Source organism: Tyto alba, unplaced genomic scaffold, assembly GCF_018691265.1.
Source record: "Tyto alba isolate M040663 unplaced genomic scaffold, T.alba_DEE_v4.0 Super-Scaffold_6, whole genome shotgun sequence".
Taxonomy (NCBI): domain Eukaryota; kingdom Metazoa; phylum Chordata; class Aves; order Strigiformes; family Tytonidae; genus Tyto; species Tyto alba.
This window is the reverse complement of record NW_024881327.1, coordinates 29581373-29599159: the sequence shown is the minus strand read 5'-3', so window position 1 is coordinate 29599159 and position 17787 is coordinate 29581373. Positions and strand designations below refer to the sequence as shown.

Genomic DNA, 17787 nt, shown 5'->3' with positions numbered 1-17787 from the left:
TAGTCCAACCTTTCTTGGCAAAAGCACAGCCTAGACAAGATGACCTAGCACCCTGTCCAACTTGATCTTAAAAGTGTCCAATGTTGGGGAATCCACCACTTCCTTAGGGAGATTATTCCAGTGGCTCATTGTTCTCATTGTGAAAAATTTTCCTCTCGTTGTGCACTATCTTCTTGCTCTAGGCACTTGCAATTTTCTAACATAGTAAAGCCGGGTTGGAAGCCGCAGGATCTAAGCACCTTGGTAGGAATGTGGCATTTCCAGCTAGATCTTCGGGGCCTGGTACTGAACATCTTCTGGCAGTCTTAGCTATTACCTGAAGATCGCTTAGAGCCATGTTTGGGGTTTGTGGTAGGTTTTGTGTAGTTGCAGTATGCTCTTAACACACCCATTTCTTCACAGAGTTTTTAAGGTGGTTTTTACCTTTTTGTTAAGGTAGTGGAGCTGCTTGAGGTGGCAATCCTTGCTGACTGCCCAAAAAGAAGATTTGGCTTTTTTCACAGAGCCTGTTTTCACCATCTTCTCTGCTGAACGCTTAAAGGTGCTGCTTGTCAGGCATTCCAGCCCGCTGGAGCTCCCGGCAAGCTTGGCCCTTCTTCCAGGGACTGCGGTGGCATCTCCCACCTTCCTGGGGCTAATGGTGGCATCTTGTGCCTTCCCGGGGCTACAGTGGCATCTCCTGCCTTCCCAGGGCTATGGTGGCATCTCCTGCCTTCTCAGGGTTACGGTGGCATCTTGTGCCTTCCCGGGGTTACGGTGGCATCTCCTGCCTTCCCGGGGTTACGGTGGCATCTCCTGCCTTCCCAGGGCTATGGTGGCACCTCCTGCCTTCTCAGGGTTACGGTGGCAACTCGTGCCTTCCCAGGGCTACAGTGGCATCTCCTGCTTTCCCAGGGCTACGGTGGCATCTCCTGCCTTCCCAGGGCTATGGTGGCATCTCCTGCCTTCTCAGGGTTACGGTGGCATCTTGTGCCTTCCCGGGGTTACAGTGGCATCTCCTGCCTTCCCGGAGCTATGGTGGCATCTCCTGCCTTCCCAGGGCTATGGTGGCATCTCCTGCCTTCCCGGGGTTACGGTGGCAACTCGTGCCTTCCCAGGGCTATGGTGGCACCTCCTGCTTTCCCAGGGCTACAGTGGCATCTCCTGCCAGCGTGCGCCGGTCCTGTTGTCCTAACCTCACCTTCTGCGTATTTCTTCTCTGACCCTCTTTCTTACCTTCGGGGCTCACGCGGTTCCGCCCCCGGCGGGGAGGGGTCCCCTCCGTCGCCCTTGTGCAGCCGGTGCCGGGGAGCGGAGCCCGCCCCGCCGCGCCGCCTCCGGGGGCCTGGGGCTGGGGGGGGCCGGGTGCGGGGCCGTGCTGCCTGCCCGGCAGCTCCCGGGGTGCCGGTGGGAGGAGTTTGGGGGTTGCAGCCCCCGGCCCGGGCTCCGGGCTGTCAGTGCTGCCGCTCGGCGGGCGGCCGCGGCCGGGAGGCGGGGGCCGGGGCACGGCCGGGCCGGTAAGTCCTGCTCTCCCTCCCTCGTCCCGGGGCCGCTCTCCTTCTCTTTCTCCCCGGGTAGCGTTTAATTTTCATTAACTGAGGCTGTTGTGTGCCAGAATCCTGGGGGGGGTGGGGGTGGTGTATGCAGCCTTGTCTCCCCTTGCTCTTTTTGGGGCAGGGAGGGAGGGAGGGTTGCCTTCAGGTGCGGTGTGCTGTCGTCCTTCTCAGTTTGAAGATGAAGCATCCTAAATTTCTAAGTGAACGTGTCCTGACTACAAGCGAGTTCCTTCCAAATCTACTGATTTGGAAGCTGCCATGGAAAATGGTATTTTGTGAATTGTAGTTTTACTGTATATACAGTAAAGCATACTGTATAAATGTATAAACAGCAAAACATATATAGAGGGAGTAAAACATCTATATTGAGATAGTAAAACATTTTTATTGAGAAACTAAAACATATACAGTAAAGCATATTGGATAAACAGTAAAATATATGTATGTGTGTGAGTCTATATATATATATATATACATGTACGAGAAAGTCTAGGAACTTTTCAAGTTCTTTCCTGGTGGACTTCAACGAATATTTCAATGTTTCTTTTCCATCTGCTTGTGAATCAGTTAAGATCCATTGCTTTTACAGAAATATATTATCACCACTAATTATTTATATAAAATGGAAAAATGAGGGTATTGGGAAGAAACATGGAGAGTAAACAAAAGGCTGTTAAGAGTCTGTATTGGAAATTGCTCGGAAAAGCAGTTTGGAAATATGCATATGTGTGTGTGTATATATATATATATGTTTGGGGGTGTGTGTGTTTGTTTGTTTGTTTGTTTGTTTGTTTGTTTTTAAGAAATCTTCCAATTTGTTATGGAACTGGGAAAATTTCAGCATTCCAGAAATGAAAAAGGCCACCTGTTTGCCTGCAGCTGTCCTGCGAAACATCACAGTGCTACTGCAACTAATAATATCTCTAACTCGCAGAAGTGGCATGCACTTGTCATTTTATTCAGCATTCTGTGCAGACAACAGCTTGGCTTGCTTTTGTTTTCCCCGTGTTTATCTGTATATCTCATCCAGGCCATGCAGTAGCACATCGGACAAATGATCTGCAGTGATAAGCTGCAGGTCCGATTTGCGGCGTGCATACAGTGAGAATATTTTGTATACTATTGTGGCAGATGAAAGGAATGGAAGTGGGCCAAATTCAAGCTGTTTGCCATTGCATCTGATCAGCAGATCCTATGGAGAGAATTTGCCTGCTGTGAATATTTGATTCTCGCTAGCTTGAGCTATCTTGTGTTGGCAGTGCTACTGTGCGAATTTGCAGTGGCTTTCCAGGGTGTCTGTCCTGCACAACTGCCAATTTCTGTGGTTTTTTTTTTACAGAGTTCAGGATTTTGTGCTTCACTTTGTGCATGAGGAAAATGACTTAATGCTATACAGTGAACATTTTTTCATGTTTATAACACACAGGTTATCAGTCTTTTTAAAACAGCAAACAAAAAAAAAAATATTACGCGTGAGTAGCATATTATTTCTTCTTCCCTCCCTCCACTTTGATGGAGACATAACCCCTCTGGCTCCCATTCTGTCTGCATCACCTGCAGGTGGTTCTCCTGGCAAAGTGATTTGGGAGAGGTGAGTCTGTTAGGTGACACACCAGAAAGGATGAAAAGGTGACAGTGTTGAAAGGCAGTTCTGAGAGCAGGAGCAGCTTTCCCTTCCTTCCCATGCATCCTCCTGGCTCTGTTCTCAGGGAGTCTGTGACCCGCTCCCCTGTTTGTCCGTCCCTGCTCCTCCCTGGCCCTTCTTGCAGGTTTGTGGCTGGCTTGACCTGAGAGTGTGTAATGTTTTGTTGGTTGGTTGATTTTTCAGTTCTGAAATTCAGCACAGCAAAACATTTATATTAACAATTTTTGCATTTCTGATGCTCACAAGTAAATGACGTTGCTTTTAGTGCTGATCTAACAGTAACTGTGAGGACTCTGCTTAGGCAAGCAGAAAAGGGTTGGGGTTTAACCTATCAGTGTATCCTGTGCTTGTGTTCTCTGTCCACTGAAGCATTTGTCTTCTGTAAGCAGCCTCTTTAGAGTTTATATCATTATATAAATAAAACATAGATAAAATTCTATAGGTATCTATAGGTTACAGATATCTATAAATATCTACATTTATAGATATAAAATTTTATAGATTAAAAAATTAGATAAAATTCACAGAAGAAATTTAGACTGTAACCTGTAAGCTCACTCTTCCTCTGGGTATCTGAAGGATTTTTGATTGAACAGTGGTGTGGACTAAAACCAAGACAAGCCACCCAGCATGAGCCAGTTGTGGGTCCTCTGGGGCTGTAGGAAATGATGTGCTGCCCAAGTGACCAACCCTCCACCTGCTCCAACTCTGCAACTGCAGCAAGTAACCGCTCAGAGAAAGGCAATATCATCTCCATTTAATATATCAAGGAAGTGCTGTGGTAGTGCTTTGTACGGGCTGCCAGAGGGACTGAATTCTGGTCGTGTGCCTTCTGAGACCACTGTAAGAGATACCGCCCTGTTAGCTGAGGCACGGCAGCTGGCTGCGCTGCAATCCTTGCCATTGCAGTGTGACCCATTTGCATGACCTATTTAACTCTGCCAAGTTGTAAGGAACTGGGCATGCACATTAGGCGTGTGTTTTCAGTCATTTATTTGAAGTAAGGATGTTTTATATACGTAGCTGCTTGTAAACTTTTTTTTTTTTCCCCCCAGTCTCTTCAAGAGCAAAAAAAAGAGTGGCACTTCAGTTGACTACAAAAAATGCGTAGTTATAGCTAACAGATATGGGAATATAATTTCTTTCAAAAAAATGTAAGCAAAATTTTCTGAGAACTGAAGAAACCAGGACTTGGCCAATGCAAGGTGTAGTACTCCTGAGAGAAAGCTTTGCTGGGAGCTGGATCTTAATGATAAGATTCCTTTCTCCTCTTAGTGGCTTAGGAGTGTTGTTCTCCAGTGTTTCAATAGAACTAACAAATACCAATTTCAACTGTACTGGAGGAAACTAGGGAAAGTTTAGTTTTGCAGTAGTATGAGATACATTTTTGGCTTGGGGATAGGCAGCCTAGGCAGGTTTCCCTGAATATCTGTCACTTGAAAACAATGTCTTTGTTAGCTTTTTTTTTTTTTTTTTTAATCCTTTTAAACAAATTGCCATTTTTAGCACCATTGGGAAATAAAAACTATGAGATTGTTAACAAAACTAAAAACTTCTTTCAGTGCTCACTGATTGCATCTTGTTGGCATGTGTGGTTGTTTGTGCCCATACAAAATACCAGCTTTCTGAGAAATTGTTTGGGTGATATTGTTAGTGACTGTTGGCAAACATTATACTTATGATGACCATCAAAATAAAAGCATGTATGAAAACAAGCATAGGGTAGTGTCACTGTTTTTTTTGAGAAGTGGGCATTTGTTCATCAACAGAAGAACCGATTTTCCAAACTACATAGCTGCCAAATGCCTGACATTTTTGTTACTGTTTATCATAACTTAGATGTGAACTTTTGGCATAAAGATGGGTGCAATTAGGTATCTCCGGAGTTCCCCCTCCTCTGATTGTTTTCTAAACTTATTAGGTTACTATGTCCTGTATGTCCGGTATATTTTTGTTAGGAAATATTGTTAGGAACTCTTTTTTTTTTTTAAATTCTTTTGCATTTTTATTAGTTTTACACATTGCTCCACCCACCATTTGGAAGTGACCAGAACTGTCCTCCATCAAAGACTAAACACAAGAGTTATTCACAATGCAGTTGGAAAAATTATAATGCAAATAGTAAGCCAGATGGAGAATTTTACAAGCATCTTTTCATGTCATGAATGATGCTGTCTCTCTGGGTTATGGGCTCTCTGCTCTCCCGACTGCTGTTCCTTTCCCCCTGGCTCTCCTCCAGAGCTGTTAAGTTTCAGCCAGAGAAGAAAGGGAGATTTAGACTCCTCTAAATTTCCAAGTCTGTATTTTTTTTTGCAGTGCGGCTGGTGACAGCGATCTTTGTGTGTGAGAGCGTTGGCATGCAGAGAGCTGCAGCGATTAGCATGCTGATTGCTGCGCCCCGACAGAACAAACAGGGCTGCTCTCGCCGAGCTGCGGCCGTGCCACCCAAACAAAAGCCTGGGAGCAGATGCAGGGAGAGCCCCGCTAGCAAATCCTGCTCTGTCACACAGGGTGGGCAAGAGCTGAACACTGCCCAGCCTCCTCTGCTTCCCGGCTTGTACAAAAGTGGAGGTCTCTGCCACATGCTGTGGTTCTGCTCCTCTAACCCTTCGTGTGGCAGCTTACCTCCAGCTGAAGGTTTGAGATGAGAGACCTCAGAGAATATCAAGCTGTATGTTATATCTTTGCTTGTCCACACATCTACCATTGCAGTTGCTGACCTAGCAATGTATATATCTAAAAACTTGTTCATTACTGACCTTCAAGATTTACCTGCATAAGAAAGATTCACTGGCTCTATAAAAGGAGGGTGGTGTGCATGCATATGTGTAAGTAAGCATAAAACATATATTAAATGTGTACGCACACATCCAGATTTAATCCACTCAGTGGAAACCCATGTGTCATCACTCATATTTGGTTTGAAAGAGGGTTACATCAATTTGTGCTTAATCTCAGTTATTGATTTTTATTTTCTACACTCTGAAAAGTGTAAATCCTCCATAAAAAGTGTTACAAAATTGGTGTTGTTTCTTCTTGCAAACAGTGGTCACATAAAGTGTAGCTTCAAGCATTTTATTTGGGGAGAAGGCACCTACCTCTTTTCTCAGTGGCTTCTGACTGGTTAAGTTTGGAGAGGGAAGCGACCATTTGTGTTAACTAGGAGTAACTGGCTTGTTCATATCAACATGCAAAATGTTTTCTGAATGAACTGCTTTCTTAAATGGCGGTGGGCTGTTTCATATCTACCCTTCCTGCTCCCTTCAGTAACCCAGCCTTTTCTTTTCTGCCTGGTAACATGCTGAAGTTGTGTTGGCAGCCTACAGCAGTAGGTGGGGAAATTAGCAGGGCTTTTTCAGTTAAAGAAGTTGCCAACATCTGGGTTTGGAAAAAGAAAAGTCAACAAGCTTATTACAATTGCATATCTTTAAAAAAAAAAAAAAGTTTCATATTTATCTGGTTTCCAAACAAAACGTATACCGACTTCTTAAATTATGTGACTGGAAATGTCTTTGGTTCTTCATGTAGCTAATGATATGACTGTTCGTAAGCTGTTACTGAGTTAGTCAGGGACGTGTTCGTTCAATAGGCTTATTTTTTTTCAATGAAGAGGAGTTTAAAGTTTTTTTAGTTTTTGTTTGTTTGTTTGTTTGTTTCTTTGTGTTTTTTGTCTCTTTTCAGGATAATATAATATTATTCTTACGAGGCTGCAAAGAACTGGGACTTAAAGAATCTCAGCTTTTTGATCCTGGTGATCTGCAGGATACATCAAACAGAGTAACCGTCAAGTAAGTACAACAGCAGTTTGTGATTAGCATGTCACAACCTCGGATACATGTGATGCAACAGTAAATATTTAAGGATGAGCAAAAAGTCTATAGAACTGTCATTTGCATAAAGCAAATAGGAAGCTGAGGTTTGGGAAAGCTTCAGTGCTGGGAAGAATACATTGTTCCCTTCAACAGGCTTTCTCTAAGGGCTGTTGTTTTTCCCAGAGAGATCAACCACAGCTCTTTTAAAATACTGTTTTAGTTAAGCAATGAGATTCTGTGGGACTTAGGGGTTTTCCTGAGTCTAAATTGATGGCATTCTTTTTTGTCTGTCCAACTAATGAACTATGTAGGCTGGGGGGAAAAATCACAGCTCTGTTATTTCAGATTAAACTGTTTTGAAGATGTGTTATAGGACATTTATAGGCCTCTCAGACTTTACAAGGTGCAGACATGAGAACATTGTCTGTTTATTTTCTAACAAGAGCGATAGGTTGGGACATGATATTTGGGCTAAGGATGTCTGTGTGAACTGTATGGACTGGAAACGCCACAGTTTAGATACTTCTTCACCAAAGCCACATACTTACTACCACACAAATTACCACACATGTATTAAGAGGTTCTCCTTTCTAATAACTAATTCACATTTTTTTGGGAGGGTGAAGTGATTTTTATCTTTTTTTTTAAATCTCCTTTTAATCAACATCTTTTTAGTCATGGTATGTGCACATACCTCACTGCAAAGACTACTAGGTGCTTAGGCTCGAATGCTTCTATTTTCAGCATTTCACCCCACAAAGTGATTTAAAAGATAGGTATGAAACTGGCAGAGAAAGAATTACTGACTTGCCTAAGGTCACACAGAGCAGGCTTGAATCAAAGTCCTTATAGTCACAGACTGAGATCTTAAATAGGAACTGTTGTCCCTTTCAGGGAAAATTTTGTCATCATGGACTAGAGGAACAGAAGTAGTCAAACTGTATTTTTCTCTTGTTTATGTTAATGGCAATTGAGCTCCCCACCCCCAAAAAGCAAGAGCACTTCAAACTTTCAGAAACATAATTTGTAATTGGTGATATTTAGAAGTTTTCCTGAAATTTTTGGGTCTATCATGAATAATATTAAAAATTTATTGCTCTACAGACGAGCGAATACTGCTGAGCTGATTGAATGGCCTTGTTTCATTTGGCCAAAAAGATCCCTAATGAAACCCTGGTCAGACATATCCATTTTAGAAAAGTATATGGAAACAATTTACTAAATTTCAGCAGCATTCTATTTTTTTTCCCTTCTGGCAGTGGAAGCTGGGCAAGTTTTCATGGTGTTCAAGCATTGTCTGGGAAAATTCAAAGGTTCTGAAAATCAAATTGGCCACTTTCCTTGCTTTAAGGAATCGTCTCCCACTTTCTACTCATTTCCAAGTTTCTGTCTCTAATATGAGGTTCTTCTCACCTGTATATACCAGTGAGAGGGAGCTATGCAACTTCTAAAACTGGTACTGTTGAAATGAAAGAGGTTCTTCTTGACATCCTGTAAAATCATGACAATGAGTGGCTGGAGAGTTGCAAAACAGTCCCTAGTCTCTCTATAGAACCCTAATCTCCATATGAGACCAGAGAGAAAGGGTCTTTCAGATGAGAAGCTTGATCTTTTGGGTTTGAGGATGATGGAGTACCTCGGAGGAGTCAGGTTGAGAGGCTGGGACTAGCACGGAGCTCCAAGGAGAGCTGTCCAGCACGTAAGCAAGTTCAACCAGTAGTAATAAACTCTGCAAAGCTGGCTTGGCCCTCTACTGAATATGGTGCTAGAAAGATGTGAAATGTCTCACTGGCATGGATTTTTTTTTTTTTTTTTTTTTTTTTTTTAAATCCCCATCAACTCTTCAGAGAAAGCAGCTGTGGAAATGAGCCAAATGTTTTCCTAGCACTGTCCAAGTTCACGCTGAGTAACTGAGTTGAGGTGTACAAGCCAAGTCCATGACTGTTGTAGAGAAATATGTTCAAGACTGTCTTCTGCTAGCTAGTTCCCAAAGCATGAAGGTGATTTATTTTTTTTTTCCCTCTTTGAAGACTTTTAGGTTGTTTTTTAGACCTGGTAAAAAAGGTATTTGTTCTGTGCTAAAGGATGAATATGACATTTTTGCACATGATTAAGATAATGATATTTTTAACCATTTTTTTCGTATAGATGTTAATTGAGGTTTGAATTAGATCTATTATTTTTGGATCATTTAGCTTATAAAAGTTATGAGCTAATGCTGTAAAGAATTTCTTCTTGACTTGTTAAACAAGACTCTTTTCCACTGCTATTTTATTAAGAAAAAAATAGGACTGCTTTATTTTTCTTAGTATGTGGGTATTGGTAGATAAAATTTTGGATTAAAAAAGATGTTATCAAAAATAGTTTGTTTTAACATTGCCTATATTTAGGCTTTTGTTGTCGCAGATTTAGGTATATTTATTTTTTGTTTTTGTCAAGTAACCTTTAATGCTGGAGTAGACTTTCTGTTACAGTAGAAGGCAATTCTGTTATAAATAATCAGGAGACAATCTACTAAATTTGAAGTAGTCTTATCTATTTTTCAGCACCTATATGTGATACATATTTTCTCCATTCTTTTTTAATGGTTTCTTTGATAAATTTTGAAATGTTTATATTTGCACAAACTTTGTGCTTTGTTGTTTCTAAAATAAAACTTCTACCCTTTGATGAATGTTGGTGAAAAAATAAATTGAGAAGGATGCCAGTGTTCAGTCTGTGTGCTTAAGTATACATTCAAAAAAGAAATAAGTTTTCCACAGCAGGTTCTGTTGTAAGTGGCAGAATCTTTGTTATTTCACCCATCTACTTTGTTCTTTGTGATGCTTATTTCCACAGAAGCACCTGTCCTATTTCCTTAATGTTTAGTGATGATTTCATCAGACTCCTATGCATGTTCAGTTGCTTCCATAATTTGTATGGGTTGCCTGATTTATCACAGAGCAGAATCTGACCATTGGATTACTGCAGAACTCATTTTAGCAGTGAGGACTTTGGTCGTCTTTTTTGAAGAAATCGGCAACTCTGTTTAAAAGAAATATTTTTGGCACTGTCCTACTTCACTGTGAAACCATTATAAACACATTTTCTTTTTGTACTTCCAAAATTCTAATTTAATGATTGAAGTAATGGTGACAAAATACTCCCACGTTATGAATAAATGAATGTGTGAACTATATCTTCTTAGCTTTCATGTGTTTCCAGCCAGCAGAAGCATTCTACAGGTTTTTGTTAGGGAAAATGTGATCTGCTGCATATGCTCTCTTGGAAAATATGTCTGCTTTCTGATTATTTTTTTCCCTCTTTTTTTCTTTTTTTTTTTTTTTTTTAATTTTTTTTTCTTCTCATGCCTGTATGCAACCAGGAACATTGACTATAGTAGGAAGCTGAAAAATGTAAGTACATCACTTGGAGTATTTTTGTTTTGTTTTGTTTTGTTTTTTGTTCTGGTTAATCCTGTATTTGACCCAAGCAAGAATTATGTCAGTAAAAACTGAGTACAGATGATTATTGTTGAGAAGTTCTTCTGAATACAAACCTAACCGAGTTCTACTGGAAATGTAGGTAGAGCTGTTATGGCAAAGCAGCCTTACCATATAAATAAAATGGAGAATGTCTGTCCCATCTTAAATAAGGGATGGATAATGTGATCGCTGTGCTGTCCATTGTGGTTTTCACTGGGAACAGTCTGACACATCCATGAAGCTATGCTTTTGTAGTCTTTCATTAATATATAGGCACAAAATATATTTGCACAAAGCATTTGAAATGAAGTAAAATGATCATTAGATCTGGATTCAAGTCTTTACTATCAGATTTGCTATCTTTCTCGTTGTTCTTCCAAATAAATGAGTGTTTTGCCAGAAAGGCTAATTCCATTTAACTTCAATTTCTTGTTAAACTAATGGCAATGGTAATGGATCATGTAATTGTTAAGTGGAAAAGGAAATTACTAAACTTTGCTGGTCTCAGAGTTAGTTATTCTCCTATAGCCTAGCAAGCTGTCTGCCCTTAGTCAGCTGTAAACTGCTATAAATTCAATTTTATATTTGGCTCACATCCCTATAAACTGCTAGGAAATGCCAAGATCTTTTCCTAATAACTTTGCAAGCCAGTAATTGTGACTGCAGGTAAAAAAAAATAAAAAAAAAAAACCACAAAAAACACCAACACCCACCCCCAAGCCCCCCCAAATTATTTCATCCTGCCTTTCCCATCATCATTAGAGTAATATCTTCTGCATCCAGCACACAAAGTTGTAGGGAAGGAATTCAGCTTTGGCATTTTAGCACTCTTGTGGGCCCTGGCTAAATATCTTTTCACAGTTGTATTGTTTTAAAGGTAAAGTTTCAAAAGTATCCTCCACAATGTGCTTATAGGCAATATATGCTTTCCAGGTGCATGATCCTGCAACCTCGGCTGGCAGCCAGTCAGAATTGCTTGCAAATGTGACATTATTCAGGGAAAAAAAAAAAAAAAAAAAAAAGTGGATAAAGAAAGGAAGAAGGGAGAAAGTGATCAAATGCTAGCAGAAATAAATAAAAATACCACAACCTTCATCAGAGAACTGAATGGCAAAATGAATTGGACAGTTTCCTGGTTGCTAGGAATACTATATTTGCAAGTGTTTTCACTTAACTTGAGAACATGTGCTGTAAGAATTTTTTACATAAATTTGTTGAGTAGTGCTGGTTGAAGGAAAACAGCTCAAATAAAGGTTGTTTCAAGACAAAAATATCAGCATTGGCAAAACTACCTCCTTTCCCTCAGCACAGTAGTATCTATTTGGACGCAATTTTAAAAACAAGGGGAAAATTTCTGAACTTTATTAAAAATGTTATTCAGTTATTTCATGGCATGTATATTATTTATAAACCAAAGGGAAATATAAACTGAGTTTATATATAAAATATAACATATTTTACATTATGCACCACAGTTGTTTTTAAACGGGGGATCTGTATCACACATGCTGTATCCTTTTCTGGCAGGACCTCAGCTGGAGTGCTGTGTGTGATTTTGGACATCACACTTAAATGAAAAATGGGGAATTCGGAGAAAGTTGATGAGAAAAGGATAATCAGAAGTCTAGCATATGTGACTGAGGAGGAAGCACTGAAAGAGTGTGGATGCTTATTTTAGGGACAAAGAGTCTGACAGAGATGTTTGTCCCCAACACTCCCTTGGGATTTCTCCTACTCCTGTTTTCTTTAGTTCACTATATAATATGAATTATATGGCCCTGTCCCCTCAAAACATAAAGTACTGTATTTCAGTTTATTTAACTTTTCTGAGACAGTTAATGGCAACTATTATTACTGGTTGCACATCTTTTTTACATCAGAATATTTCCTGTTTGTTCTGCAGTTAAATACTTTGCAATGTCACGGAATATGCCAAAATAATGATCATTAAATGAGAAAAAGCCCTAAGTTCTGAGGTGATGGTTGGCATTTTTAACCAGCGCAAACCACTGAACTGAATTGCCTTTGACAATCAGTTTCCAGTCCAAATTGCTGCTGCACAGGTACCATTAAAGACATTGCTTTAAGTGGAGACATATGTGGGTGCAGAGAAGGAGTGTTTGCTTTCCCTGCATGATTAAAATATCAGCATTTTTGGAGGTGTTGGATTTGACCATCCTGAGCATCATTATTTTTCCTAAAACAAGTGCAACACCAGCAGTGTCAGATCAGATTTCTTTTCTACCTAAAGGAGTGAGAGAGTATATAAACATTTGCAAGAGCAATTCTTGGCTTTTTTTTTGGTGCTAGTTTTGAAGTGACTTTTGAGTTATGGAGAGGCATCAGGTCAGAACTTGAATGAAACCACTCTTTCTGCTTTAGTCTGATAGAAACAACCAGATAGTCTTGGCTTTTGATTAATCTTGGTCTAAGCATTTCTTAAGCTAGCAGAAGCCTGGAAGTAAATGTTCCCATGTCATCTGGTTAATTACATTAAGATGATTAAAAATGGAACTACATTTTCTGTCCTTGAAATAGGCAAGCACACATTTCAGATATTTTATTTATTCCATTAGTCTTAATGTTTTTAATTGATGACCACTAATATTAGTAGTCTTTAGGGATTTTTTTTCCTATTGGATTTGCAAACAGATATATTTATAAGTGTATCTTCTAGACAGTTTCAAATACCTTGCCTAGTTTCCCTATTCAGATTTATTTTTGCTGTTTATTTTCCAGGCAGACATGACAGTTTCAATTTTATAAAAATACCAGGAAGATAATGTGTTAAGTTACATATTCTGTAGGACTTTTTAAATTTTCATAGTTACCTGATGTATTTATGTTTAATCACTGACAGACACTTCCCTTTCAGTTCTAATTTATAACATAATCTTGTGCTGCTGTGCAGTTTAGAATAGATGAGAGATGCTGAAGGGAAGTAAATTTAACTAAGTGACTGTGTAGATGGCTTCAATTAATTATTATTAACTTCTGCAGGTATTAGTCACCATTTATTGGCTAGGAAAAGCGGCAAACAGCTGCACATCATATAGTGGATCAACCCTGAACCTGAAGGAGTTTGAAGGTTTGCTGGCACAAATGAGAAAGGTATCTTTTTGTTACTGTTTGGGAATGGAAATTTCATTCAAATTGTTATTCTTATAAATAACCTGTTTGTTGCTAAATATGAGAGAAGTGGGGGGCTGGAGTATAAAGTACTAAGTAAACCCCTACCTCCTTGGAACATACTTCTGACTCTACCAAGCCATGAACACAACTTTCTTTGGCAGCCAGCTTTGTGTTGATATCAATGATGCAGCACGTGATATCAAACAGGGGTTTGGAACTGTCACGTGGTTCTGTCCTCTTCATTTCTATATGTTTTGGTTTTAATTACTTTGATTTATGACACAGAGTTTCAGCTAGAAGAGCTAAGACTCAAAAGTAAGGTGGCAGGACTTGCAGGAGCAGAGATTTTTCTTCTTCAAAACATCCAGTCTCATGGGCAGCTTTTGTTTTTAAGTTGCAACATAAAGCATCAAACCAAAGTATCTAAATGAAGGGTAGAAGGAGGAGATTATGTTTCATCAAGGGCTTAGTTATGATGAATCTGTGTTTTTCCAGGCTCTAAATTCTGGCTGAAATAATATTTGGTGGTTTATGATAAGTTGAGGTCTGTTGGAAAGGAAAAGCTGTGATTGCTGTAGGGTGGTTTGGGGACTTTTGGTTGAGCGCTCCAGCATGTCCTGAACCTTGACATGAGATACTTAACCTCAGTGGTGGTTAGCACTGATATCCAAGCATGCATTTACTAGGGATGGAAGGGGCAAGGAGCAGGAATGTAAGAAGATAAGAAGATGGCAGCACCCAGTGCTGGCATTGCATGTGTTGGACATAACTGCTCATGAAAGGCCGTGCGGGTATGCTCTCCAGCCCAGAGAGCTTCGTGCCTGCTACTCCCTCCCCATCTTGTGTTACAGCCAAGTCACCACAGGCAGTGGGGTTTGGGGAACATGGAAGACTCTTTGCTCTTTACTCTCTTTGAGCTCTGTGCTGCTGCATCTGCACCAGCTGCAGCTCTTCATTCTGAGATTTTAGAGGGCAGCACTGGATTGCACTGGAGAGGAAGAAAAGCTTGGCTGACTGTTAGCAGTTCTTACACCCTAGTGTGACCAGAGAGCCTTAACTAGATGGGTAAGATCCCTGTTTGTGAGCCCATTTCCTGTGAACAAGCAGGTGAAAATGGAGAATAAAAGAATATCCTGCTTCTCTAGCGGGTTATTTTGGTCTTCATTTGCAATGATCTGCACTAATCACTCCAGACTTTGCCATTCATGAGTGATATGACTGAGCCTAAGCAATAAAGTAGTGAAGTTAATATCTGAGTTATTTCCAAACAGAAGATGTAGGGAAGGAGCAGTCCCCACTCCGAAGAGTCTGAAAGGTGAAACAAAGGTGTTCAAGAGAGCTAGTGCAGAACAATTGCTAAGGTGCAGGTTGTTATGATGTTAGTGCTGCATGCAATCATGGTTCATTTTTTAATGTTTAATCTCACAGCACGAGTCGCCTCTTTTTCCAGGTGATGCTTACCCATCAATTTAATCATCAGAGCATTTTGGAGGTCCTGCCTTGAGCCCTTCTGTGGGATGAAGTAAGCTGGGGCCAAAAGGCAGCGTTCTCCAGGAAGCTGATGATCGTGGAGCGCCTGGCTGGGCAGTGCAGGGCAGTGCTGCAGGTTGAGGACAAAAACAAGAGGCTGGGACTTGATTTCTTGCAGATGGTGGAGCTAGGAGTAGAGTAGAGATCTTATAAAAGCTGAAAGCTATATATTCCTTTCATGTAAAAACAGAGCACTTCGCAATACTGAAAAGTCTTGTTTAGAGGATGCTGTTACAAGGGCTGGTGGTGACTTATTTTAAGGTGACCTCCCTACTCCTGTGCCCCTACAGTATTTCCCACTGGCAATTGTGGGCTTGCCGTTTACTGCATTTGAAGAGAATTTGGTTGTAAAATAGAACATGTTAATCATGCTGTGCAACGCTCTGATGTTTTTTATAGTTGAGATCAAGTGATGAAAAGACACTTTATCACATTCTCTACTGGCATTTTTTTCCACAGAATTTAATAATTAAATCGACCATAAATTCAGTCTGGTTTAGTTTTTCTGTTATAAATCCTCTCTGCCCTCCTTTTTTAATAAGCAAATCAAAAGACAGCTCGGATGTAAGTTGTCTTGGACTCATCTTTTTCTACTTCTCATACAGAAAGGGCTATTCATTTCTAATTTTATTCATGCAATTCTGTTTTTAATTTCATTAACTATTTGGGTACATGTTCTTTATTTTTAAATGAGAAATTCCCAATGACAGAACATCCATGGCTTTTTGATTATATTTAGTGGGCGGAACTTCCTGTAGAAACACATCTTATATTTGGAAATCTCACTTTTGCTACCACTCAGTGACATACTGTGTTTTTAATTAGGTAATTCAAAAGACTAATGTGCTGTTGTGTGTCATGGTATGGTGTTATCAGTCCCGCAGATAACCGCTTTCCCATTGATAACATTTGGGAGATGACGTTTGTTCGAGGCAGGACAAGTACCCGTCTGTGAGGCGGCGTTGGGCTGAGAGAGTAGCTTTGCTAAGGGGAAAGCTCTAAAGAACATGTTTACAGAAGTCTAGGATCCCATCCTGGTGCCTGCCTGCTAATTCCTGGTGAGCGGCATGCAAAATTAACATCAACAAGCCTTTGAAAGTAGGGTCTGCAGAACTCATTAGTTCATAATTGGACTGTTTTCAAACTCTGGGAGATAGTGAATGCGGGATGGGGCTTTTTGCCCGAGCTTAAGTCCCTGTAGCAGCTGAGCAGTTCTCTGTCATTCACACAGAGTAATTTAGGAAAATGGAAGTGTGCCTGAGGATTGAGAATAGCTGATTGGTATGAAGGGATGAGGGGACTTGGGGAATTTGGATTTTTAAATAGATTTTTGGATCGTGTCACAAACAGGATTTTTATAGGATTTTTAGATTTATTCTTGGATGTGTGTAACTCATGCAGATTTCAGGGAGACAGATCTTTGCTGTCTAGTGTTTCTATCAATTTTGTAGGTCACTAAGCAGGACTGGGGAAGGAAATTACATAGGATTCAATTACAACTGTGTTAGATGTATTTTATTTGTTTTTAGAAAATGCTTTCACTTCAATTTACAGTGAGGTTACTTAATGACATTACCACAGTTTAGCTTGGCCTTAGGTGACCTTTGCCGCTGCCCTTAATGCGGTATTTTGGCAGAGTAATAGTGAGTGGCACTAATTAAGCCTTCTTCCTGAAAAGTCTGCAGGACATTGGGTCTGATCTCTCTGTCTCGCTTCGAGCCTCCTTCTTTCCCACCACAGGAGCTTTGGTGTGTTACTGCAGGGCTCTCCTCCCTCCATCGCTTTTCCAGCAAACCCGCTTTCTTGTGGAGGTGGCCTGCCATAGCGTACTGTGATGTTCTTGACTGATCTTCTCATTAACGATACTAGTAACGAGTAAACCCTTAGCAGTCAGGGACAGTGGGAGCTGTGCCCCACATAGCTATTGTGCTTCAGCTAGTGGTAAGCAAGGGGTGCTTCTTAATTAAGAATTAATATTCAAATGCTTCTGGGGAGAAACAAAAAAAAAAAAAAAAAAAGAATGAAAAAAACCATCACATTCCAGACTCTTTGGGTTGCAAAATGTCAGTCTGATAATGTCACCCACATCTCTGACTTTACTTACTGTCGAGGGAGAAAAAACCAGATTTATCTTTGAATAAACATAGTTATTTTTGTTTTTTCTCAGCCTGTGCGATTGTAATTAATGTTAAGACACTCTCTAAAACAAGGGATTTATTATAATGCGAGGGTGAGGATGGCTTCTATTGACCTTTTCCTCTGCTGGAGTTTCAGTGTTTTAGTATGTGCTGCTTGCACTGGAAAGAATTTATAATCACAGGGCTGTCAAAGACAACCATTGTTCTCCCTGCTCTGAACATGTGGGTCAGCTACAAGTGCTTTCATATCCCCCAGAGCCAGGAGCTGGCAAAGAGTAAAGAGCACAACTGAATTCTTCTGAGGCATCAGGAAAAGCATTTTGCATATTTTTCATTGCTGATTGCTTCAGAAAGACATGCCTCTTTCATAACAGGCATTTCTCTTCAAGGTAGAGGGAGGCTGGGGCACACTGCTTCATTATTTTGCCGAGCTGAAGCAGCAACAACAAATGCTATCTGCTGGTGTCCCAGCCAGATACAATAGATGGGCAAGGGGAGGAGGGGGATCTTTTGGAAAGCAACAGACTTAAA

At 40.4% G+C, this 17787-nt stretch overlaps 1 protein-coding gene across 1 annotated transcript in view; it reads left to right on the top strand.

Annotated features, from left to right (window-relative positions):
- Positions 1-17787, top strand: part of LIMCH1 (LIM and calponin homology domains 1) — a 186231-nt gene that overhangs the window by 102603 nt on the left and 65841 nt on the right. The window contains 3 exon segments of the mRNA XM_042808440.1: positions 6862-6968; positions 10357-10387; positions 13457-13567. Coding sequence (XP_042664374.1) covers positions 6862-6968; positions 10357-10387; positions 13457-13567 — 249 coding nt within the window.